At 37.3% G+C, this 27,471-nt stretch overlaps 1 protein-coding gene across 1 annotated transcript in view; it reads left to right on the forward strand.

The window, feature by feature from the left end:
* GABRG1 (gamma-aminobutyric acid type A receptor subunit gamma1) overlaps window positions 1-26,337 on the forward strand; it is a 66,204-nt gene extending 39,867 nt beyond the window's left edge. Inside the window, exons 4-9 of the mRNA XM_026093787.2 lie at window positions 2,434-2,654; window positions 5,361-5,443; window positions 6,687-6,824; window positions 6,947-7,099; window positions 9,928-10,139; window positions 16,086-26,337. Coding sequence (XP_025949572.1) covers window positions 2,434-2,654; window positions 5,361-5,443; window positions 6,687-6,824; window positions 6,947-7,099; window positions 9,928-10,139; window positions 16,086-16,364 — 1,086 coding nt within the window. The 3' untranslated portion in view covers window positions 16,365-26,337. The remainder of the gene's footprint in view (window positions 1-2,433; window positions 2,655-5,360; window positions 5,444-6,686; window positions 6,825-6,946; window positions 7,100-9,927; window positions 10,140-16,085) is intronic.
* The last annotated feature ends 1,134 nt before the right edge of the window (window positions 26,338-27,471 follow it).

Here is a 27,471-nt window from a genome sequence, read left to right on the forward strand (position 1 = left end):
TTTGCATACGTTCAACAAGATGCTTGGAAATAAATTATTATTAATTTTGTGATATTGAATTATTATGCATATAGTTTCTGCTTGAACAGTGGCAAGTGTTTAAAGAAGGATGTTAACAAAGTTTCCTATTTTTTTGCCCAAGAAGTTGTTTAAAGAAATCTGTAATGCAGTCATGATAAGACCTTGTGCATTTAATCCTGAAAGGTAAGAGAATGGAAGCATGTGGGCCTGCTGAGCCTGTCCCCTTGCTCTTTGCCTTCACAATCATCTATGAGCACCTCTTCCTTTCTTATCTTAATTTGTTAGGGTGGATGTGTTCTATGGCAACCTGAGTTTTTATTACCCTGGATGGTTTTGACTGTAATGACACTTTGATATACTTCTTTTTCTCATACAGTGCAGAGATACTGTAAAGTGGCTGCTTAGAGTAGCACCTTCAAACTCAGACAGTCTGTTCTTTTCATACATTGTCATGTCTGTTGATTTCACTCACTGATTTATTTTTTTCTCCTATTTGTACTGTAAAGGCAACCATTATTCATTCTGTTCCGTTTAAGCCATTAAAGCATGTCTCCTTTGCACTGTCTTGTTTACTCATTTACACTAGAGAAAAGTAAGTTTCCTTTCTGGATGGAGCTACTGTAAATGAGCAGAGGAAGCAGTTTTTTAAGGATAAAAAGGCCCTGAGTTTTCACAGGCGTCTTGAAGATTTTTTACAGAAATAAAATAATCAAGGATTTATTTTGACCTGAAGAACCTTCTTCTGTTGAAGACAGTGCCTTTCAAGGAATACAAGCAGAATTTTAGAGCCAAGTCATCTCAAAAATGCAATTTTGATTAGTCCTTTTTTTTCCTCTGTCCCCTCCACTGCTTGCCTCAGACACTAGTTATTCATAATCTTTGAGAGTCAAAGGGCAGAACAGAATAGTCCATGTGGTAATTCTGCTGTGATACAGGAGAGAAAAGGGGCAAGCCTCCCTCTTGCATATCTATTTCCTGAACCTGTTCTTCCCCCTGGAGGGGTAGGAAAATTGAGGGAGATTTAGGCAGTCCTGGAATATCTGTCTTTGCACTTCCAAAGTATTAAGTGCCAAGTTTCACAAACTTTCCTGCAAGATGCATAGTATCAGTTGCAGACATGAGTGAGGAGGTTGCTGCTGTGCTTTTCAGTATATTTAAAGAGGGAATTGATTATCTGCATTGTGTATTTTTTTAGCCAAGTAAACTAGTGGTGACTCCTTTGGCTCCAGACAGGCAGCAGGAGTCTGAAATGCTGTTTTCCTCTCTCTTTCCCCACCACAAGTGTCAGATCAGTGGGTAATGTGAAGCTGTCCGAGTCTGGTCTGCAGTGCTTTTCCCTGCAGACTGAACTGTGAGAAGAGCTGCTAAGTTGTTTGTAGGAGCTTTCATAGGACAACCACACAGGAAAGATTTCATCTGCCACTGAGTAGAGAGATCATTGCTGTGTTCGTCATAGTCATGACCTGGAGCTGTGACAAACACAGCAGAGAAGCAAGGGGTGGCATCGCTCCTCTGTCTGGAGTGCAAAAGCCACTGGCTGGGTTCTTTGCAAAACAATTCCAGGGTATCCATAATGTTTCTCTCCCTCGAGTTTTACCTTCTGTAACTGTGTCAAGAATTCTCTCATTAAAAGGCTGCGTTTTTAGTTTTATTTTGTCACCTTTCTTTTCTGGCTATAGAAGTCTACTGAGGAAACTGGCTTTCTATCAGAACAGGTGTTTTCTTGAAGCTTTAATAAGTAAAGTGGGATTTCTTTAAGGAAATTTCCTTCCTGATTATGATTATATACCCTTTTGTATGTAGGTAGGTAAATATATATGGCAAACAGTAACAGTTACCTCCACAAGCTGTGATGTTTACTTGCTGCATTCCCCTTGAATTTTTCAAAAGATGGAATTTGGCCAGTGGATGAATTTTTGTCAAAATATGAGTCAGGAATGTTGAAGATAATTGTAGCTTTCTTACTTTCTTAAAAAGATCTGAAATTACTTGTTGTAAAGTTCTGAAAAAATATAGAAAATTTGTTTGGTTTGATTTTCAAGAGATATAGAACCTCTGTCTTAACAAACTTAGTCTAGCCCAGAAAAAGTATTAAAGTTGCTGTTTAACTTCTGTCTCGGTCCACTAGAGGTGGTTCTGCTGTGTTGTGACCTCCATGTTACAGGAAGGTCCTATAAGGTCTCCTTTTTCTTAAATTATCAATTTATGTTAGAAAAGAAAAGGTGGGGGCAGAAGTATCTGTGTGCCACTCATCAGTCTGTAACTCCTCAGCCTGGGATTTTTGGCTGCCAAGTGCTACTCCAATGATACAAAAGAGAAGAGGTGGCCCTAGATTTATATTTGAATTAAAAATTCTTGGCTTGCAGGCTTTGGTGCATGGATACATAGATATGGTTGTTTCTCTATTTTTAGGAATACACCATAGATATAATTTTTGCCCAGACTTGGTATGACAGTCGTCTAAAATTTAACAGCTCAATGAAAGTGCTTATGCTTAATAGCAATATGGTTGGAAAAATTTGGATTCCAGACACCTTCTTCCGGAACTCAAGAAAATCTGATGCTCACTGGATTACAACTCCAAATCGTTTGCTTCGGATCTGGAGTGATGGACGGGTATTATACACTTTGAGGTGGGTATTTATTAATTGGATAAAGAGATAGCATTTTTATGCCCAGGAATATGAAAATAGAGTATGAAGAAAATATCTGGCCCTTTTTTGTTGTGGACTACGGGAGTTTGTAGAGAATTTACTAGGGAGAAAAAAAATGATGATTTGATCATGAAAAATGTGAAATGCATAATATTGAATTACATTGTCCAGTTAATAGGGTAAATACAATTGGAGAGGAAGCAGATCTTTATCTCATTTAGGTACAGGCAAGAAAGAAAAATAAAAATTATGTAGCCAGTAGCATAGTGGTGGTCCGTCCCTAAAATATCACTGATCTAGCCATAGGTTATTTTTTCAGAGACTTCTATTCTACAGAGTAGTTCAGTATCTAATTTCCACCACATTATGTTCGTGAAGTAAAAGATGAAATGCTTCATGCAGTAAAAATCATAGGTAGTTTGACTAACGATCAGGCTCCAGTTCTGCATATACTTCCTCACGTGCTTACCTTTGCAACCTTTACATTGTGCTATTAAAATCAACAAAGCTATTCTTTAACTCCAAATCAGGCATAGGCAAACATATTTGCAAAAATTTTGCTTGGTGAATGGGGGATGCTTGTGATGATTTTAAAGGCAACATGTAGGCTATCTGTACTGATGTCTGAGTTGCTTATCAAACAGTTCTTGAAAGGCTGTAGTCTATAGAAAGCATTTTAGTGTGATCTCTCTTTTAATTATTTATTTTTTAAAGTTTATCTACAAAATCATGCTGTAAATTAGTAGTTGATTGCCAAGTAGTTCAGGCATCCATACAGAGGAGAATAGTGACAGGCTCAGGAAGAGCTTCGTTCAGCCACCTCTGCAAAGTTTCTACTTATCAGCCAGAGCCCTGATTGTTAAACACGAGCGTTTACAGTAAGATGATGCAGAGTACTAAAAAGTATACTAAATTATATATTTTCTTAGGATTGAGAATGTATTTAATATCCTTTCAAAAGATATGGCCATATTGTCCAATAAGTCTGGTTCTGTACTTACAGGATTAAGCTTTTATTTTTTTTTTTTTAAGAACATCTTTTAAAATTATTTTCTTTTTAGTCATTTACATAGTTTTCATATGTAGGCTAGTGATGTTGTATGAGCAATTTATAAAAGCATTCTATGTCAGAAGTAATAAGAATTAGACTGTTTTAAAAGATTTCTGTTCACTTAATTGTTTCTTAATATGCCTTACTTTGAAACATACAACTTTTTAAGAGCACTTATTAAACAGTTTATCCTGCTGAGGTTTATAAAAATCACTAGGTAGTCTCTTCTGTTAACATGCTAATACATATTTCCATGTTTGTTTATTGTGCTGAGCAATTCCAGGGTCGTACTTGGACTTTACCTTTCCATCGTCTGTTCAGTTTCAAAGGTATACTTTTTTTTAAAACAAGGTCTAAGTGAAAAACGTTTATGTGAGCACTCCCAGAGTGAGTGGGTAGAATTACAGTGCTAATATGTGAGCTATGAAGTGTAATGGGCTGCTAATAAAACAGTAGAACTGGATATTCACCCGGCACTGCCATGTGCAAACATCTGTATAAAACAAGGAGATGGCCTGAATTTGGCCTAGGGTGGAATAACACGGAGAAGAGAAGTTCATCTGCTGGTGACTGAAGGAATTGCTAGGAGGACCTGACTGTGCTGCAGGTTCCCTGGCTCCCTTGTGCCACCACTGGCCTAAAGTTGTTGGTCTTTCTGTTAAACCCACCAGTGATTCCAGATCTAGTTGTATTGCTTTAGGTCTGCTTTTTTTTAGGATTGAGTTATCCAAAGAGCGAAAATAGAAACCAAAGGCAATAAAGGCATTTATCATGATTGGCACATTTGAAAAGCCTCACCAGAAGAATGCAAGTCTTTCAGTTTGAAATATGGCATATTCTTTTCCAGGATATGTCAGGAAATGTCCTTTAATTTAGTTTCTCATATAAATTACATCTGCCTCTCTCTTGGTCAGGTCAGATTTCCAGGAAGGTCCTAATGACTTTTTGTATAAAATCACTTTGTTCACAGACTGTCAGGGCTTTCTGGCATTGCATGGCAGAGTCCTCTTTTTGTCATCCCTTCATCTCAGTGTAGTATGTAAGCATGATGTTATTTTTCAAAACTGAATTTAGAAGAAATTCTGACTTCTTCACCATGCTGTCAACAGAGGAGGAGCTATTCTAAATGCAAAGATGGCAGTTAGGTGTCCAGCCCCTTACTGCAGCCTCCTAGTGAAAGTTAGAGAGGAGGCCTGTGGCCCCACCTTCACTGTACAGTATATTGCCATCAGATATGATACCGAATGCCATTTGACTTGATGAATGCATTCTTCAGTTGCTTCCTTTATTTGCCATCGTGAGCTCCCCTCCCTGCCCTGCCTTCAATCCCACCCTTTTATCCACCCCTTTTACCCCCTTTTTCTGGTGAAGAGCTGAGAGATTCCCCCAGATCAACTGACACTCTTGGAATTACTAGATATACTGATAAACCATGCAGGTCCTCAGATTGCATTTGCTGACAGTTCTCATTCTTTAGAGGTGATGCTGAGTGTTTTTTGCAGGTACAAAGCTGGCTATGCATAGCGTGCATTAATTGGCAAAACTGATTTCTGTTCATGTTCTTTACTATCTAGTCTGAAGTGTCTGGATGCTTGAATATAACTTTCCTGCCTTTTTTTTCACCTTCTAATTAGGCTGACAATTAATGCTGAATGTTATCTTCAGCTTCATAACTTTCCCATGGATGAACATTCCTGTCCACTGGAGTTTTCAAGCTGTAGGTGGTAAAATACTTTGCTTTGGTTGTTTTTTGTTTTTTTCCCTTTTTCTCTACATTTAGGCTTTTAATTTCTTTGAGTTCTGCCTGCAAGAAAGCAAGTGATTACATTTCAAAGTTGTATAGAGAAGGAAAGAACTGACCACTCTATATTTTACTTGGATTTATTGCATTGTTTATTGCATTATTAAATGCAGTAACGAATGAATGCAATTACATGCATTTAATTTAATTGCAACTTTAAAAATAATCATATTACTTAGAAGTTTGATGCAATACCCATTCAAGTTAATGGGAATCTGTTGTCCTAAGAGAAGAGGATTTTTTTTTGCTTTTATGCCTGCCAGACTTGCTAGCTTTGAATTGGTTACATGGGGTATACTTAAGAGGAAAAATAAGAGCTAGCCTCTTCAAACTCTTCCTGCAGGTATTTAATCAGTATAATGAGTCCCCCTCCTTTCAATGAGACTTATTTATGTGAGCAAGAAACACCAACTTTCAGGTTTGGATTCTTCAATATAAACTATAAAAATTCCTAAATGTGAAACCTAACAGGCAATCAAGCTTCAGTGATTCTTCCTAAACAAATATTTTCATTTAAGATTTCCTTCTTGAATGCCGCCAACTAAATGAGCTTTGCAGCTCCGTCCACTAAACAGTTGTGCCCTGCAAGGGAGCCTTCATTAATTTCATTTCTGTCTTTGTGCAGGATCATGTGGGGCAACACCATGAAATTCGAGTATTGTACTCCCTGAGAATTGAAATACTGGACAATGAATCAGGCCACAAAAATCCAGTCTGGGAACAGTAGAGAAAAGAAATTTTCAAAAAACATCTATAGGACTTTCGTCAAATTATGTATTAAAATATATCTGTATTTTTAAGCCTTTTATGTTCTTTTAAAGCTGTATTCGTGTCTATTACATTTATAGATTAATGTTTAGTGATGATTTGGAGCCAGTTGTTCATGTCTGAGTATAGCAATATTGTGTACATATTCCCTAGACATTTGTATTTACATAGTTGTTGGCTGATCATACATTTAGCTAGGCTTAAAACTGAGGTTAGATATTTTCTGGTCAAATTTTAACAGTGTATCAGGTAGATTCTAGAGTAGCTTGCTCTGTGATCCAGTTTATATACAGCCCTGGTTTAGTTTATAAATAATTTCAAAGATCACAAGTGAAAACATGCTTTGGTATATACTGCAACTGAACACTTGATTTGCTCTGTTTTATTTTAGATGGATATCCTAGAAATGAAATTGAATACAAATGGAAGAAAACCTCTGTTGAAGTAGCAGATCCAAAATACTGGAGATTATATCAGTTTGCGTTTGTTGGCTTACGAAACACAACTGAAATTTCTCATACCCTGTCTGGTAAGGCAAAATGTAGTGTTTAACTGCATATAACAACAATACTGAGCAGCAGTAACAGATAAATATACAACTGAAAACCATTTACAATGTCTACTGAGATTTTTTTTTTTTTTAACTTACAGGTGATTACATTATTATGACAATCTTCTTTGATCTGAGCAGACGTATGGGATATTTTACTATCCAGACATACATTCCTTGTATACTGACAGTTGTTCTTTCATGGGTGTCATTTTGGATCAATAAAGATGCGGTTCCTGCAAGGACATCTCTGGGTATGTATGTCTATTCTTAACCTTGGAGGGTCCAGTACTCCCCAGGAATACAAATCTGCAGAGGGCAGTAAATTAACCAGTTTATTCCCCTTCAGACTGTGACCACTGGTCACCCTTCCTCTTGAACTTCAAGATTAAGAGGAGGAGGATCCTGCTGTGGTTTCACAGTAGGGCTTAAGGAGAGTGTGTTGAGAATGAAAATCTTCTGGAAATTGTGATTCAAACCTATTGGATCTGCTGCTGTTCACATAAATACACTTCAAACTGTTAGGTGCATAACTGACAAAAGCCTGACTCACTGTCCTTAGGAATTTTGTTTTTACCACAGACATTACTGAAGTGTTGCAAGTTTTGCTACAGAGATTATTCTGTGGCAGTGCCACCTTGGCTGAGCTACTTGGCATGGCATCTCCTCCCTTTGACCACTTGGGATTTGTGTCCTGCCTTGGAGAAGTGCCTTATACCCTAGAGACACACAATATATAGGGCTCTCTGGAGCACGTGGGATGCACACTAGCAACTTTGAGCTTAGCACTGATAGATGTTTTTAGTAAAACTGGTGGTGGCACTATGATCTACTTTGTGGAAAAGAGCAAAGGTTGAGAGTACATCTTGGGAAGTGAGAGAGATGAATTAATTATCCTCATCAGTTGATAGGATCGTGGACACACCATTCTCACATTATAGGAGCATTTCCTAACAGAAGAGTGAGTCCAGGCTTTAACTCTCTGCATTTCTCACTGAAACTGGACCACTGTGCTGTTAAATCTGCAAGGTTAATGAGTCAAGAAAGAAAGTAAGCAAAAATGAACATGGCTCAGTAGCATAATGAAAAGGTAAGCGAAATAAAGTTTGAGTCTTGGACATTAACTTTGTACTATTTAAAAGTTTTGCAAAGCTTAATGAAGAGAGCCTAAAAGCCTGAATAAGTGAATGGAAATGTCTCTAATATTTAGAAACTATAAAATTTCATTGACTTTTCAAACATTGCACATAAATCTCATTGTGGGTACAGTCTGGAAAGATGCTAGCTTTAACCAGAAAAGCTGTCATATCCTTCTTGTTCTATATCCAGTTTGTTCTTTTTACAGAATAATCTTTCCATACCACTAACCTAGCAAATTCACCTTGGATCAACTGATGAAGCCAGAGTTGTCACACTCCCATTTCAGCAATACTAACCTTCATCTACTTGAGATGTACTGCAGTATCATGTTTGCAGTATCATGTTTACAGCTCCATCCAGTTAACTCTGAGTTACCTTTGGTGACTTTTGCATGAGCATGCAGAAGCCTGCTTGACTGGCAGATTGTAGGATTATTTTTCTCATAGACAGGGATCCTGGTGAAGAAGAAAAGAGGTTACCAGTGAAATAAACAAAGTTTTATAGAGAATGAGAAATTAAAACAATAAAGCCCAAACTAGGGTCCATCGTGGCTAGCAGCGGTGATGCTGTGGAAGGTTTGCTCACTGAGGCAGCCCTTCATATGCCTTTTGCAGCAGAGGGATGGAAAAGCCTGTGTCTGCTTTTGTCCTCTGAGCAGAAGTCAGTAGGGAAAATGGTGGGAATCACCTTCCACCTGGCAGTTGTGCTGTGGCCTGGTACACTGCAAAAGCCCAGGCCTTTTTCTTGCATCTGTGTTGAAAGACCCTGACAGATTGTGATTTCCCAAAGCAAAATGATCCAGATTATTAAAGGTATTCAGGCATTTAATTACGCAGTGAAGTGCCTAATTGATTTTCAAAAGCATCTAGTGGGAGCTAAGCACTTTTTCAAAACTCTGTGGTTACCTATATGCCATTTTAGGCATTTAATTCTTCTGAGAAATCTGCTGCAAAATCACCACTGTTTTCCTGCTGCAGGATCAGTCAGTAGCAACCTCTGATTCCATGCTCTGATTTAAAAGCCATAGATAGTCTTAGATTGGTGTAACATTTTTTTGTGTAATAAACCTGCTTATGTAAATAACAGAAATTCTTTATGTCTTCAAGTATTGCTATCCAAAGGAAAGGTCACATCTGAATTTTGGACTACTATCAAAAAAGCTTTGCATCTCCCTGAAGCATCAAATATAAGAAGAAAGTATTAAACCACTGAAGAGCGTTTTAGTTGAGATTCTAAACATACAGCTACTAAGGCCACCTTGTTTGTGTAATTAACTTGTATATAAGTGAGTCGAGTGAAACATTTTCTATTACCTAAGAGACAGTGTTGAGAAAATACCTAGTAAGATGGAGATTAAAACCAGAAAGGCCCTGTAGATTATCTAGTTTGACCTATTATACATCAAAAGCAATTTAAAACATTATTCTTTTTTCCAGTGTTTTCTGAAAGTTGTAAATCATCATCATCCTGTGAAAGTTTTTAAATTGTTGATAGATAACTCACCTTTTGCTTACTTACAAAATGATTATTTTGGATATTTTAATTTTTCAAGAGCCAAAGGGCCTTTGTCAGTGTGTATAATGTGTGTTTATTTGTATCTGTTTATTTTTGTTTATTGTATTTATTTTATTTTTTCTGTTTATCTTGTAAACTTTCTTAGTGTTTTTGTGTCTTCAGTGTGTGTTGAAAACAGGAGGGATTTAAAGTAAAGCTGAAATCTTCCTTCTGTACGATCCCACTGTGGCCACTGGATCCATATGGATGGCTTCTTGTGATAGCACTGGTGTGTGTGGGTGCGTGTGGGTGTCATCTGAGGCCAACCTTGCTGCGGGTCAGTTCTTGTGTGCCTCACCAATGAATTAAGAGGTAATCTGAGGAATTTTTGTGACAAGATGAGTGGATTATTTATTTATGCACTTCCTTTTCTGTCTTCTGCAAACAGGTATTACGACAGTGTTGACCATGACGACGCTGAGTACAATTGCTAGGAAGTCGCTCCCAAAGGTTTCTTATGTGACAGCAATGGACCTCTTTGTTTCAGTTTGCTTCATTTTTGTGTTTGCTGCCTTGATGGAATATGGCACTTTGCATTACTTTACCAGCAACAGAAAAGGGGACAAAGGAAAAGAGAAGAAGGCAAAATCCAAGCCATCAGTAAGTTCAGTCAAGCAATTTAGAAGAAAATTATAGAATGCTGTTTATTGTAAAATTAATTCTGAGGGACTGGTTCCCAAGCAGAAAGGCTAATTTTCAAAGAGAATTAACCCACCAGTTTTTTTACAGTTGGGGGCTTGTATTCATTTTCTCTAAATACTACTAATGAACGAAGAGAACTTTTGGATCATCTTAATCACATATGAGTGAGAACATATGAGGCCAAGCTAGAAAATAGTTTAATATAATTTTCCATTTTGTGCACAACCCCTCTGCTTTTAGAGATGCTTGTAAAGCCCCCCTGACAGTTCTGTTTGGGCACAGTTCTTTTGATAACAGCACCTGGCAAAGAGCCGTAGGTAAGATTGTAGCAGTAGAGAATAATGTAAATGGACTGAAGATATGAGGATTTGTTTCGGTCTGCGTCCCTTAACCTCACTTGAGTCTAACTTCGCTAACATTTCAAAGGAAAATATACGTATTATTAGCCAGAATTCTAAATCTCTTCAACTTCGCAAATTCTACTTTAAGTCTTTTTTAAATTTACTTGCTTGTTTCTTTCTAGCAAAATGAACCTCTTGCTGTTACAAGTTGAGATTGGTGTGATGTGAATCCCCATGTACTCTAGGAACAAATATTACTCAGTTTAAAAAAAACTTCCTGTTCCTTTAGCATGAATACTGGAATTTCTGAAGAATCTGTTGTTGGAAGCCAGTAAAATATTAAAAAGCTAATCTTTAAATTAATGAAACATTGAGGGAAAGGCATTAAGTGTTTTATTCTTCAGAACACAAGTCTTAATAGCTGAGGCTTGATCATAACCTCCTTTGGGAGAGGATAATAAGAGGACAGACAATGTTATAAAGCCCACTTCCAGATCGTTTCATTAGAGGAAGCTAGAGCACAGCTGAATCATAATGTTAGTTGTCTTTCCTGGGGGAAGGCTGAATGCTGCTTGTATAAGGTCAAACAGAAGTTGAATTGAAATTAGAGAAGCCCAGACACAGAAATGTAGAAACCCTGGCGCAAACCACATCCGTTCTGTGACTCATGTTGGAAGAGCACTGGTTTTCACCTTTTCAGAAGTGCCGCAGGGATGGACTGTCTTTTATGGGCCCTTTGGGACCACTATGGCTAAATACTAGGGAAATGAGAGCCCTTGGGGAGCTGAGCTAAGTGGGTCAGCTGTGTGTTTAGGACACAACTAGAATGGTGAAAGGCTAATACTGCTTTATCCTGCCTTGGGCATCACTGAGATCCTCAGGGAGACTGGGTCAGCTGAGGGAACTGGAAGTTGCTGGGAAAATGGAAATCTCAACCCCCACCTAGTGTTAGTGTTAGGTGGTCAGGGAAGGAAGCACGCTTTGGCAAGGGGCACAGCTGAGCTATGGGGGTAAAAGATACAGAGGCTGCAAAACTTGGGGGACCTTTTGGTGTTAATGTAGCAGTTTCAGTTTTAGGTTATTGTTGCAATAAGATACCAGCAACACTTACCTGTGGCCTTGATGGTCAGACAGGGCCCATGGAGCAGAAATAGGTTTGCTCTCAGCACACATGACAAGGAAAAGGGAGACAATTTCTCCAAGCCAGGGAGAAATTAAAGATCAGTGGGTGGCAAATCAGCAAAAATTAAATGGAATGGAGTGCTCGGACTTCCCAGAATGTGTCTTCCAATATCAACCATTTGTGCAATAATCTGCTAAATGGTTTGAGATTTTTCAGTGCATATAACAATATAAAATGTGGAATAATGGTGAACTAGAAACTATGGCACTTATTGACTAAATAGTTGGAGATAGAACTAAGAATAAAATTAGCAATAAAATATGAAACACTATTTATTTATGTTTTATTTTATTCTTAAAGTATGCTTTTTTCTTGTAAGCATTTGGGGGGAAAAAAAACGGTCTGTTCACCCAGACTTCCTTAACATGTTTCAGCAAACCCAAACATGGCTATAAGAACATATTCAATAAGAGATTACTCTAAAGAAAGTCTTTGAAATTTAATGTACTTAGATGCAAAGGATTCTAATTTGATCAAAATAGTTTTTGTTTGGTGAAGTTTTATGGAATGCTGTTAAATTTGTTGTTTCAAATGGAACAATCAAACAAGCCATCTGATTTAATTAAAGGGAAGTTGTACAGTTACAGATTTCTTTTTCTTTCTTTTTTTTTTCTTTTTTTACTATCTCTGTCAAAGACTTCATTCTTTTTTTCTTGTGTTTATGGATGTGTAACTCAAAAGAACCCAATTTAATTAAAATAGTCAGTTTAATTCTGTATGAAAAGATCTCATTCACAGTTTGTTTTTTTTTCTTGGAAAACTTGCCTTGTGTAGGTCTTCTATTTCTATTACAAAATGCAATAAAAGCTTATTATTCCAGGAATTGATGCCAAGAAGGTGCTGTAAAATATCTTGTGAAGAAATGGTGAGAGTTTGTGAATGATTACAGCAGTTTTATTTTACAAAATGTGTGCTAGCATCATTCAAGTAAGGCAGTATGAATTGACTTACGCAAAGCCGCATTAGTAAGGGTAAGGAGTTTGGGCTGGAAACATTAAACTTAATTAGTTGTGGATCTTCTTCTGATCATCATTTCACCTGAAGTGAATGCATTACCTGTGTTCTGAGCTCAAAAAGTGCATGCATGATGGCTTTTTTACATGTGTTAGTGTTTTGTGCAGAATAATTTGGTTTTGATCTTACCAGAGTGTATTATAAATGCTCCTCACTATATGTAGCTACAATATGATCAACCATCTACATGTACAATCAACATGTACTATTGTATCAACCTATTAAAAGATTTTTTTTAAGTTGCTGCCAGTTGATATAAGGTCATGTTATTGTGAGATATTGAATTCTACTTTGCTGTGCACTGTAAGCCTACTTTTGCTCCAAAAAGTGACTCTGAGTGCTTGAAAAAACATCCTTTTTTTAAATAAGATGATTTTGGGAGATTTTTTAGTTATCAGTTTTCATTTACAGTTTCCTCATGCTTTCTGGAGTAGGACCTTTCTGAAGACCTCAGTTCTCACTAATCTCCTAGTTCATATTTTAGAGATTCTAGATATAGTTTCTTTCTTTGATGCAGATCCATGTTGGGCTCAGCAGGCAAAGTAGCTAAGGATTTTTTCTTTTACCTCTGTCCTTTCCTGACCTCTAGATTTACCTTTAGAGTTTCCTTTGATCTTCTTTTTAAAACATTATCTTCATAATTTTTCCAAATCTTTTCTCCCCTTTTCTTCACATTGTCTCTTTCCTACACACTCTTTATATATTTCCTGTAAGAAATCAGGCATATAAAATAGCACTGTCTTTCTTCCTCTTGGGCAACTCCTAAAAATTTTTAATTCAGTAGCCAGTTTCAGTCTACTCTGGCCTTTGTTAAACAGACTGTGGAGTAGAGGAGGGACACACAAGTAAAATGAATAATAGAAGAAACTCAAGAGCCAACAGTCCTTACTGGCCACTAGAGAATCCTCTTGGTAGTTCAGCCACAAGGCACAAACCACTGAAGAACCCTGATTTCTTTGGCTGCACTTCTCATGGGACTGTTTTGTTTTCTGTCTTCCCTCCTCTGCTGTTCTGCTGTGGGATGCTGTGGTTGCTTGTTTCCCTTCCCTGAATTTTTTTTCTGGGATATGCCAGTAATTCTTCTCATGAGCAGGTGACTACTGTAGCAATCCAAGTGGTAGCTTAGGTCTTGCGACCTTCAGTGATGTACCCTTGTAATGTGAAGCATTCTGCTCCCATTCAGGGTGAAAGCAGATGGTGCTCGCATTGGTTATGAAGCCACATTATGTTCTTTACTATGCATGGTTGTCTTAATCCTGTGTGATGCATAGTGAGCACTTTTGATTGTTAAAAATGTTTTTATAAATTGTATCTGTCCTGGGGATAGATATAGTAGATGCTTTCCAGATTAGGCATAGATTAGAATTAGCTATGAATTCTCAGGAAGTAAGAGAATTATGGAGCTTTTGTTTGACAAGCAGTGAAACACTCTACCTCTCTTCTTCTTCCTCTATGTGGTGTTATTGAGTTCGGGGATTCCTGTTTTATCCCACTAGTAGAAATGAATCACCTCATGAATTTTAGATTGGTAGAAGCAGCAGTCAAAAAATTCATGTAAAGCCAGAGTAAAAGTAGTGAATCAGAAATAGGTATCTTTCCCTATGTATCTTCAACAAAATCATGATTACCATTAAAAGTTAATTTAAGTTCTTTCTTATGTAAAAATAAGCTTTGTTTGTAATACTTATTAGGGTAGAAGCATCTAACTGCTGTTCGTTAATGTAGTCAGTATTTTATCATGACTGAAAAGAATAATGAGGTCTTTTAGGGTGATAATTAGCTCCCTAGGTCATCATGTCTAAGAACTGTTGAAGCAGCAGTGTGTACAAAACCTGCTTTGGTAAAGGCACTTACTTAATAAATTTATGTAGAGGATAGGAAGACATGATAGGCACTGGACTCCTTCAGCGTTATCCCCTTGGAACTTTATTGCTGAAGAGACGTTATGCTACCAGGTGCCCCTTAAAAGAGTATAGAGATCTGTGTGCTGACCCCGTAATTCTCTGGAATTTGGACAACTGGAGTCAAAAACACACGAATCTAAATGATGCGGCTTCCTGCTTTCTATATATTATCATTGCCTATCGTGAAATTGCTTAGAGAGGTTCCTCTGTATGCTTTGAAGTCCAAAGATGTTAATTACTTCATTGTAAACTCACTTCCTTAGTTCCTCTGACTACATCCTTTCCTATCGTTTTTATTCCTTATGTTAAAAAATATGGAGATAGTAAAAGAAATAGAAGAAAATATAAAAGCAATATTAATGTAAATGTTAAGAGTTATCTTCAGTCTGAAAATTTTAGAAGCGGTGCAATACTGGGGGGGTTGAAAGAAGAAAGAGTGAACAAGAGGACTATGGAGTAGTCTAGAAAGGCTATGAGATTTAGGAAAAGGAACAAGAACAGATGGGGAAAGGGAGATTGTTTTAAAATATTTGGAAAAAGAAGGAAAAAAATGAAGAACTGTGTGGAAAAATAATAGAGGAGGAACGATGGATTATAGTAGTGCAAGTGAAAGAAAGGTAAAAAGAACAAAAATCACAAGGAAGGGAACAGCAAATATTCTATGTATAAGGCAATAAAGCACTCAGATTTTTTCTATTAAAATTATTTATGAATCTTAACAGCTTTTACGCTGAATTATTACCAAACTGCAAGAGGGTTGAGTTATGCTATCTGAAGGTAGAAGTAAGAGTTAATAGCTACATTAATTAGTTTATTGATTGGAATGGCATTCTCCACAGGAGCCTATGTCTTAGTTTCTAGGCGCTGGGTGTATTGTTTAGGGATACAACATCAGAGGGATATTAGATGACTTAGTCTGGCCATGTGTGCGTCACAGTCTCTTAAACTCCACCAGTGATGTTGTACTCATCCCACTAGCTTGTTTTGGCTAAAATGTAGCTTCCAGAAACGTATCCAGTCGTCTTCTAAAGACTGCAAATGATGGGAAACAAGCATTCCCGTGGTGGTGATACTTAACCCTGCTTGTGGACTTGTTTGTGACACAGTTGCCAAGCTGTGACTGACTTCAGAATGTTCTTTTGTGTTGTGTAGATGAGATCAGCTAACCCTGTCTGTGTAACTAATTATCCAGTATTCCCAAATCCCAGCACAACCCAGATTTTACTGTGGCAGGTGAAAAGCATTCATGAACTGTTGCCTGCCTGAGCTGATTATATACAGCAGTTCATAATTCACAGTGCTCCCCAGACTGTTTTCTTTAAAATTTGAAATTCTGTATATTGAACTGAATGTATTTATACTGGCCTTTCCTGTGGGAAGTCCATGCAATGTTTGTAGTCTGAGGGGAAAGAGAAAACCTATACTTTTCTTTCTTTTTCTTTCCTTTTTTTTTTCTTTTAAGAAACCACCTGCAATTGCTGTTCGACCCGGATCAACACTAATTCCAATTAATAACATTAATCATCTACCTGAACGTGATGATGATTATGGATATGAGTGCCTAGAAGGGAAAGACTGTGCTAGCTTCTTCTGTTGTTTTGAAGACTGCCGCACAGGATCTTGGAGAGAAGGAAGGATACACATCCGTATTGCAAAAATTGACTCCTATTCTCGAATCTTCTTTCCAACTGCCTTTGCATTGTTCAATCTTGTTTATTGGATTGGCTATCTTTATCTATAAATTTCAGAGGTTTGACAAACTCAGAAAAAGGCTAACTCATCATCGATTCTTACAACTTATTGAACAGTCAACGATAGAGCTGGTCCCAAGTCACTAAAATTGTCTGGATGCATTAAAAATTTGAAACAAAGGGGGGAAATATGGTGATCCCTCTTGTTATCAATTATAGAACTGATCTTTTTAGTTTTGAAGAGAAAATTTTAAAATAAATGCCTGTAAGATTCAACTTATCTGAACAGACACCCATTTTCGTCCAGTTCTAACAAAATGCAGAGACAAGAGGCTACATTTTTGAAATGGACAGTTCCACATAACCTTTCAATTTTATTCCTAAATGATAAAGCAGATAAATTTTGTAGCATCTCTTACACCTTAACAAAGAAAGCCTTAGTAAAATGGGATTAGTTATTCTCATCCGTTTCTTCTATAAGGTGACGATTTTTATGAATTCCTGATATTAAAAAGTCAAAATGAAATGTTTCTATTTTTCAGCTAGCCATTTGTCCTCTGCAGTATGTTAAAGCGTGATTAAGTCACAGTTAATCCCATTCAGATTTATACAAAGTCATGAGATGAGAGCAGCAAGAAATGGGTATATCACAAAAACACACGGGCAATTCTGAGCTTGTCTTATCCTGACCATTTATGTAGGCTTTTGGCTTTCAGCCTTAGATTACATTTATGTCTGTGCGCCATCTGCAATTACTTCACTGTTGTGAGTTCACCAAAGTTCTCCAATAGGGCTACAACCTTCCAAGCTCCTAACTAGCTGCTGTGGCCTGGCACAGCTCTGCTAATTTCATGGAAACCAGACTGATGTTGGCTAACTGAGGTTGAGCACAATGCTTTTTCACCTCCTCCCCGTTCTCCTCTCCTTAGTCTGATTCATACTCAGGGTCATAGAAAACATTTTGTTCAGTAGAATTTGTGTCACTGGAGTTTGGAAAAACTCTGACAATGTTATAATCATTATATTCAAACCCAGCAGGTTGGATCTCCAACCTTCAGGGTAAAAAGTGTATGGCCTGCTCCGCTTTGCATACAGTATGATTTTTGCAGATTCTGCTTGTTTCTGCGTATGCCACTTAGCCAAATCCAAGTGGTATGAATTTACTGAACCTGTGTTATGGATTGATTTGTAATAATTCCTTCATATTTGTTTGTTTTTAATAGCAAATCCCTGTTACAGAGGAAAAAAAATCATTATGTATTGCAGATCATTATCCAAAATGGGATGTAGTCCCAAAAATCCATAGGACCAGTTCTCCAGCCTCTGTATAGTCAGAGCTTCTGTTCATTTTGGTAGCTATTCTTCAGTAGTAGTCTTTCTCGATTGACTTCTCTATGTGTTGACTGTTGCTGGCTGGCAGTATTTAGTATCTCATTTCTATTTTTAAATCCATTGTCTTCATTATGGGAAAGTGCAGTCACTCCTCCTTTCTCAGAAAGAAACTGGTCTCAAGTGAGCTTGCAAAAATCACTGTAAAATTAAGATATGCATTAAGTAAAAGTCAGAACTACAGAGAAGACCTTACAGATCTTTAAAGGGGATTAATGGGATTAGCATTTGGCTCTAGGTGAGGATGCTCAGTACTGGAGATAAAGACATGATTAATGGCTAATAACAGAAAATGATATGTGAAAGACCCTTCCCTCCTGCAGTGTTTCTGCTGCATGTACTCTCTCCTCTGAATTTGTCTCAGAAAAGATTAATGTATCTTCATATGCTAGTTGGTACCAGACACAATTAGATTTGATATGCAATACAAATTTCAGGTGAATTTCTACTACAGCATTCAGCCCCACAGTTTAATAAAGTATGCAAGACTATATGCAGTGATTCTGGAAGACAGTGTGATGAAGAAGATCCCATTTTAATGCAAACTTTATTTCAGTATTTAGCTGATAAAATATGAAAGTGGTCGAGAGAATTTGAAAATCTGCTGTTGAGGCTGGCAGACGGTATCTGTTGTGTGACCTTTCTGAGCTACAACTTCTGATTGTTAGACTGAGGGTAAAAGGAAGGCATCCCTAACAGCACTGCTGTACTATACTTTATTGTTTCTTTAGAGTCTCATTTTCAGAAAATATTCCGTACCATAGAAATGTGTCAGTTTTAATTCCATAGTGTAGTTCGATGCTTTTTGACAGCGCACTAAACACATTTCTCAGTAGGAGGCATGAAAGTGTCTTCAGTAGTATGTTGGGTGTGTTTTTGAAGAGCAAGTCTACTTGCTCTATGATGCAAGGCCCAATTGTATGAGCTCCTGAGCTTCATTAGCTCACCTTTAAGCAAATGGAACTTGAAAGAACTTGGCACTTCACAAGGGGAAACACAGATTTCACAGCCTGCTCTCCTCTGGCACATCTAGTTAGCCTTTTCTATTCATTTGGTTGTCAGCTGCCAATCAGCCTCCAGTGACTGAACTGAAGAACAGAAAACATCCTGAATTGGCAAGGGATGGATAAGAAGTCTTTCATCTCTGATTTCTATGAAACAATGTAATGGAATATTAAAGCTATTGAATTTTATGGCTCTTTGGCTTACGAATATGCTTGCTTCTGTCTGTTGACAAACTTTTCTGTGTATGTCATTTGTTTTTGATGGAATCATTTCAGTTTCCCATAGTACTGTAAGTGCAAATACAAATGAGAATGCAGCAAACTGTAACTTGGCATGTAATAAATGTATTATTTTAGCCCTATGTGTTTTCTTCCTAATCTGCATGTAGACACTTGATTCCAAGAAATCTTAGTGATATTCATGGGAAAAAAAAAAAAAAAAAAGGCAAGAAACAGATACTCTGGTTACCTAGGCTTAAATGCTGCAATTATTTTTCAAATGTATGTTGATAGAAGATTTCATTTACTGATAGCTGGGATCACGGTATTTGGAGTCATATTATTCTGGCCATTAGTGCTTAAGCACATGCTTAAACCTATTCCTAATCAGTACTGTAATTAGGCCAGAATTCAGGAAAGCATGTGCTTATGTACTGTCATAAAGAGTGATGCTATGCTGAATTGGTGCCATTAACTCATGCTTAATTTGCACTAATTTCAATAATGAGTGTTCAGTAGCTCAAATTATTGAGCACTAAGGATGTGAGCCAAAGCCTATTCAGTAAAAAGTTTTTGCATTGAAAGAAAGGCACATAGGATGAGAAGTTGCCATAGAGGTGGGGAGGTGAGAAACAGGTCTGGAAAAATTGCTTTGAACTACCTATCTTGGGGGTCTCCTGAAATGTATTTTCCAAAACAGACACCTTTTCCTAGATATTTTTGTGTTTGTGGTGACCATTTGTCTGTTTTAGTAGTGAGTACAGCTCAGTGTGCTATTTTTTTCAGTAAGGTTTTGTCTGTGATTGTACCTTACTAAGCTTCAGTGCATATCTTCCACATCTGTTTCGTGTAGTGGCAGAATCCATAGCATGAATTCTAAGTAATGTGTTTTTTATACGTGTGTTGATGTGCTTCAAAGGCTTTAACCTTATCCAGCTTTCTGACATTCAGAGACATAGGACTGTGTAAGATTTTGAAGGAGAATCACCTCCAACAGGGTTTTTATAATTATCTGTTGCTTATTTGATATGATAGTAAAATATTTGTTTGCACCTGGTATAGGAAATGTGTTTTGTAATTTGTGAGCGCCTTTGCTGTTTTAGTTGAAAAGCCCAACAGAAGGAGTCTGGGTTTAAATGTATATATCTGCATAAAGTAAGATAAATTCAGTTTAACTGTATCAGTCATCATCTCAGTTTACTTTGTTTCCACAAACCTGAGAATTCATGCAAATAAGTCTAATTTACATTTCTAAAATCATTGTTAATTTAATTCTTTTAACTATTCTTTCAATTCATTGTAATTCTCCTCAGCTTAGTTATACACTAAATGCAATCTTTTGTTTTTGAAATACCCTTTAAAACTGTAATTTGTAGTGATTATAATTGATACAGTAAAGTTAAAATAGAAGTCTACAGCTAAACTACAGTTTACTAGAATACAAAACCAGAAATTAGAAAGGACTGCTTTGCTTCTATTTCTGAAAAACCTCGATGTCCACATGTCCCAGTGAGTATATCACAGGGGAGATTGACTTGTGGGGAGAGGTGGAAGATTCTCCAGGCTATAGAAAAGGCCTCTGTGCTGGTCCACATTATAGACTTGTTACAAAAGTTGTTTAGTCTAGGAAGGAAGGTATGGTTCTGTCCTTCCCTTTTCAGTGATCCCTTGCTACTGCTTCATTTGTGCCAGCTATAGCAGTTTTGAGGCCATGTGGCCAGCTGAATCAAACCCTGAAAATTTATCATTTATTATTATGTTTTGTAAGCTAAGGTTTCAGCCAAATGGGTCGGCTAATCTGATTGGCCATGCAGCAGTATGACCATTGGTTCTGGTCCAAGATATGTGATGGGAGCTTGCAGCTGGAGCCAGAAGGCTGGCTTCTGATGAACATACTTCATTCAGCTGAGAATCTGCACCTAAAGCTAGTATGAGGGAGGGGGAAAGATGGGGGAAGAAAAATCACCTGGGGAACTGATCCCAGCATATGATTACACTGATTTGAATGACTTTTACTTAGTCACTGGGTTTCTCAATGGCATTTGTGATAATTCTTTTGATTTCCCTGCAACATAATTGAATTAGTCTTAGAAAGAAAAAGAAAAAAAGAAATAAAATACCAGGCATTTCCTATTAATTACAGACTGAATGAGCAACAGGCCATTATCTTGAAAGGTCATTATTCTGGTGAAATTTCCTTCTTCAAGGAGGAAAATCCTTACTGCTACCAAGGGTTTAAATCAAAATTAAATCAGAAAAAGTTCTCTTTTTTTTTACTTTAATTATTAATGATAAAACTTTAAAAAATTATCTAAGCGTATAAACGAGTAAAATAGACACTGAGAAAGAGCTAGTACCCAGGTCTCTGCATGTCTGTAGCACCCCATGAGTGCTACAACATTTGGGAATGGAATCTGGCCCATTCTGCATTCTTTCACTGACTCCCTCCCGTCTTCACCCAGATGTGTCTTGTGTGGGTTGTGCCCAGTTCAGAAAACCTAATGCTAATGACTAGGGCAATCATTAAGGGAGTGGGGAAGGTGGATATGACCATTTCGGGCATGAACTTGGGTGTCCGACATCCTCCAAGGATGTTGGTAACAGTTGCTGGTTAAAAGGAAGGGTGTTTTCTGCCTGCTGGATTGATTTGAAACAGTGTCCCTGCTTTCCTTCAGAAGACTGAGCTGAGACTTCTACATGAAGGGAAAATCATCCCTCTCTTGAATGCTTATCTATGTGTAGATGCAGGTTCATGGACTTGGCTGTCCTCCTGTGAGGCACCTAAGTATTCCCCATATGAGATAGTGGGAGAGTTTTGATTGCACTCTTGGGCAAGGTGCCTGAGCAAAACCCAGTGCTCAGTGTTGTGGATTCAAAGTCCTGATTCAGATCTGATATGATGTTAGTGAAAAGTTAGTAGTATGTTGAAAGGCAGTGAGTACTGAACTTTCCAGGGGATTTACTAGTAAATCTCAGAGAGAAAACCAGAGCACTACAAAGGCTTTAGAGGAAATTTCAGATAGCTAGTTGAGGCAGAAGATGAGCTAAAACTGATAGACTGAAGGATGCAGGCCTCAAGTCTTGGTGCCAGGCAGAAAGTCAGCAGTATCTTGTTTCTAAAAAACCTAAACTTATATGGCATTTTAAGAAAAAAAAATCCATAAAATTCCCCAAACAATCTCATTCCCCTTCACAGTGACAAATATTGCTTCACCCAGCGAATCTCTGCTATGGTAGACCAAGATAACTTGTGTTTTGTAATAGCCCCACAAGGGATGTAAGACAGGAGACCTATAGACTGTTCCAGATTGTTTTTTCTCTCCCTCCCTTTTCTTAGTCAAGAGTTTCAGAACTATAAAAGGTGTGTGGCATGTGAAAATGAGCACAATTTTCCTACCTGACAACAGGGCTCAGATCCCACTAACTGATAGGATTGATAGAGACAGAAGTCTGCTTTCAGTAATAAGGCTTCTCCTTTGTAATTCCTTTTCCAGCTCCTAGTAGTTGCTTTTCTATTCATTTCTGCATGCCTACCTGAAACTGTGAGATAATTCAGGTTGGAGGTAATTCGCCTGTATTTCTGGCTTCTCAGAATGATCTTTGTCATCATGCTTTGAGCATTACTGAATTCAAACCTCTTCTAGTTTGCCTGGCCAGGCCTTGCATGTGCGCCATGTCTTGCCACCAAACTTTGAAAAAGTGATTTTTAGTTGATCGAGTGGAGGAGGCAGACTGGCTCCATTAGGTAGCATTAAGATTGCTTTGTGATTTGGACTTGAGAAGGTTAAGGGCTGTTAAAGCAGTGATCAATCCTGCTGCCACTTTAGAGAGCGTATCACTGTCAATTCACTATTTAAAAACAAAAATCAAAAACAGCTGCTGTGAGTGTATTAGATGTGGGAAGTGAAGATTGAGTTGTCATTTCACTGAGGAAATATATTTCCCCTTGAGCAGGTTTTTCTCCTTAGGAAGAAGGTAGTCTTTCATTTGTGAAACCTACAGAAAGCAGGTCACAGTCGTTTTAACCAGGTAAGGTCGTGTTTGTCCCTCTGCCCTGCTGACTGTATAGGAGCAGCAGTAATGAAGGGACTGGTGCCATGGGTCAGATTTTCCAAGTTAGGTAAATGCAGATGTTTGCATATTCATAAGTCCAGTGTAAAAACACAATCTCTGTTCACACATTAGTCACTGGCAAAATCATAATGGTTTGCACGTGTGTTTGTCTTCACAGCATCATCTGTTTTGCCACACTGCCCACCATGAATGCTTAGAATTTTTGTGTGAACGTGAAGGCTGTGTTATGATACCTGTAATTATGGATTAAATTATTATAAAATGTAAATATTTCCTTAAATGAAACTAAGACATTAGAATCTGGCATAGGTAGATTGTGATTCCTACTTTGAAAAAATTCTAGTATCTACTTATCCTATAATTGCTGTTTCCAAATAAATAATAATGCTATAGTCTGTATTCCTCATTCCTGAAGTTTTATAAACAATTACAGGTTATGGTCTAATGACTACATTTACACAAAATTCCTTCAAAGATAGTACTTGTTAATTTATTATATTTTAGGTCTCAATATTTATTGTATTGAGGTTTCATTATTCTAGCTGCTTCAAATGCACATGTACGCTTAATGAAAGTTTGTCTCAGCATCTATGTTTCACATATTGTTTCACTGATACACTTACTGTATTTGTCCCTTACCAATGCATCCTTTTTTCTTTTCATTCTGTTTTTAAAAATGCTGTATTTGCTAACTACTTAAGCAAACATTCTTATAGTGCCTTTAATTTGATAGTGTTTTGGCACCAGTGGATAATGTTGCAACATTGAGCATCATTCTTCCTTTTAACAGATTACATGAAAGCCCTTTTGGATAACTAATTAGTAATAAAAAAAATACAGGATATTCAGTAGATTGTGTAATTTTCAGAGTTGCTTCTAAGAAGTGTTCATATGTAGTTCGAAGAAAATGGTAAGATGTTACATTACTATGTGTGTTGCAACAAATTTAACATTTTTAAATAATAATAAAAAAACAAACCCTCTGCACTGTACAGAGAAAATAAAATTCAGTAATTTTATTTTTATCACCATCAGTTCAGTGGGCTCACAAAAAGGTTTCCTCATCCTTTATGGATGGATACTTTTATTGTCTAAACATATTAGACAATAGAATAATACAGGGTTAGATGTAAACATAGCAGCTTTGGACAGTGGAAATTTTGGGAACAGATGTGAATTCTGTTTTGACCTATAGTACCTGCTAGGGAGATCTCTTCTGTATCACTGGAGTGGTACTTTTTATACCTGCTGAAAATTTACCTTGTTATACAAGATATATGTTGATTTGTCATTTTTTAACATATAAAATACACAAGCAATGCAAATTTATTTTTCCTTTATTAGTTTTCCTCCCAGAAGCCTCCTTAGTTAGGCTAATCTTGTTATAAGTGTGCTGATATTTACAGTTCTACTCAGTTATTTGGTACTTTTCCAATAGCCTTGGTATGCACTCATCCATTATTACATTCGATTACATGGAAATGTCAAGGTATCCTAGCAAGCTTTTAATATGATTAAGCCATGACTTCTTCAGCCTCTCAAAAAATCATAATCTCTTGTATACAATGCCAAAACTACAGCATTTGCAGGTATCAAATTGAATATGATTTGATTCTCCATTTTGATAGAGTATGTCTGCCAGGTTAGAGTGAAACACTGATATCATTCCATTTTAATATTTGACAGCATTAATAATGAACATGGCTGAGCTAGAAGACTTCAGAGCTGGTAAACTGGTGATGCTCTAAGCTAAACCCCAGACACCTGAAACTTTGGGAGTGTGGTAGAAGGGAAATTGGTGATAGCAAGGACATGCATATAGATTTCCATATGTAGACCAGACAGCAAGATCTTAAAATTGTTACATATACGTCAATCTGATTGTCATTTTAATATGCTTTAGAATGTTCTTTCTTACTTCACTGTGTGCTAGAATATTTTTTCCAGAAAATCTAAGTTCTCTATGTGACAAGAAAGGTCTAGGAAAACAGGACTAACATTTGCACTGTTAGAATGCAGAAGTGGTTCAGAAGCTTTGAAATAGTTATGGCTTCATTGATGGGTTTTGTGGATACGTTTTCAATTTCGTTTCCTTTTTATTAAAGAAAAAAGAGAGAACACAAATGGTCTGGTTGAAGATAAGCATTGATATTACTGAAGGTAAACATGAAAATTTGCTCTTTCGTGAAAAGTTAATATATAAATAGGAGTGAATTTCCTCAGTGCTGAGGAAATTGCTGTGATTGCTTTCACAGAGTGGATACATTCTTTATTGTCACAACTCTATTGCTACCATGGTAAAAGATTGACTCAGAGGTTTAAATTTTTAAGCATACCATTATTTTTGGGGTGCTTCATTTGTTAGTGTTCAGTTTAAGACATCTGAGAAAGACCTGTTTTTCAGAAGGTGAGTGTTTAACCCTTTCTGAAAAGCATCCCTTAAGCTTTCTGCATTTAAAGTACACCAAAACCAAACAAACTAACTAGGTGTCACTGATAACGCTTTAAATAAGTAGAAAGTTTAGACTACTGTAGAATATTGTGGGAAGTTCAAATAAGGTTCAAGACTAGACTTTTCTAGCGTTCTTTCTCTTTCTTGCCTTTTTTTTTTCTTTTTTTCTTTTTTTTTTTTAGATCTGGGGAGAGATAAAGGCAAATGGAGGGATTTCACCCTGTGTTTTCTGACAACAGTATACCTCATGTAGAGTAGTACAGCATGTCCTAAAAGCTGATTTTAGTCGAATGCTCCGTTGAGACTTATGACGAAAATAATATTAACAAGCTCAGAATGGAGGTGCTTGTGGCTCTCATTATGGGAGGGTGCTTTGCCGCTCAAGGCTTTGAAAACAGAATTGCCAAAGTTTGTAGGAGAAAGCTGGGTTATAAGGACTCCTACTTCTAGAAGAACAATAATCTCAGAAATCTCTTGCCAAGAGCAGACTGATAATATTTTGAAGAGTAGATTTTACAGCTCATGACTGTACTGTGAATGTTAATGTCTATTGAATTTTCATATAAATGTTGCACTGGTCCTTGTGAATCAAATGGAAATGTGCTTGCACCCTGGTGCCTGGTTTGTACCGATGTCTGAGATGTAGCCTGTAATCTCCTAAATGTAAAAACTTTGAAAGCCATAGTATAAAAAAAAAAAAAAATTGAATAACATGTCTTCTGTGCAAACTGAACAGATTAGTTGTTTGTGCTCTGATGTCTCTTAAACTGATAAGAATCAAGCACTGAACTTTGTAAAGCAGTTGTAATGCATTCTGTTTTTACTGTATGTGCTGTGAAGTTCATTGGTTACACTGTGAAAAATTAAATAGTGCCTGGCTGTATACTTTCTGATGTTTTTTATTTTCTGCATGGCATGCATTCTCTTCTTTTCAGAACTGAATACAGAGCATATCATCCTGGTGAAAATGGTCTCGTACACTCACACTGCTCTGACCAAGAAGAAGAAAAAAAAAGGATAGGAGAGAGAAAAGTAGCCTTTACATGCTTACAAGTACATTAAACTTAATTTGAAGCTGCTTCATACAGCTGTAGGAAGAGTAAGGCAAGGCTGGAATCCTTCACTGAGCCATTTGCTTGTACAGCTCAGTGACAGGATGGAGATGTTCTGGGTTTGTGATGAAGTGTTATTTCATATAATGTCCAGGAAGTGTTGTGCTCAGTGTCCTGAGCAGTGCGTTCTTGGATATCCCTCAGAACTAGCCTCTGGTTTGCGTTCTGGCTCTTTTGTCTCTGAGCCTGGGTGCTGGAAAATTTCTGCAGCTCTGATTGATTTCCCACATAAGGATCAAAATTTGCTCTGAGATGAGGACTGTGGTCTATAATGGTTAACTAACCAGCAGTAATTAAAAAACAAAAAGCAAGAAAGTTTCCTTGAGATTTTTTTTTCTTTTTCTCCTTCCTGAAATCAACATTTGTTGGTCATCTGGCAGAAACAAAGCTCTGGAGCCCCAGAATCCACCCTTATCAAACGTTTTGTTTGGCTATGTCTTTGCAATTCAGAAGTAATGAGCAAATCTCCTTCTACTTATTGCAAAGAGGAGTGGTCCTGCTCTCCCCTTCACACCCCTGCACTTCTGCCAGCACTGGTGCTTGGCTAATTCTTCTCTTGTTCCCCAAGATCCCTCATGGCCATGATGTGTGGCTCCCTCTTCTTTGGCTTGCTTTGTATTTTAGAAAAGATCGTAATGTGGGGGCAAGGAGCAACAGTTGCACTGAAAGGGAGTGTCTGGGAAGAATTGCTCCTCGTTATTTTCCTCAAATAATTTTTGCTCTTTTCAAATCTTGATGGCCCAGCTGACTATAAACACTATCTTCCTCTTGTGGTCAGTCCAGGGAAAATTTTTAACTCGTTCTAAATAGAGTATGGAAAGGTGATGAGAGAGAGGTAAACAAAAACTCTGGGAAAGGAGTCAAAGGATGTTTTAAGCTACTGTGGTCTCTGAGTTCTGGAAGACAT

This window comes from Dromaius novaehollandiae, chromosome 4 (genome assembly GCF_036370855.1).
Source record: "Dromaius novaehollandiae isolate bDroNov1 chromosome 4, bDroNov1.hap1, whole genome shotgun sequence".
Lineage (NCBI taxonomy): Eukaryota > Metazoa > Chordata > Aves > Casuariiformes > Dromaiidae > Dromaius > Dromaius novaehollandiae.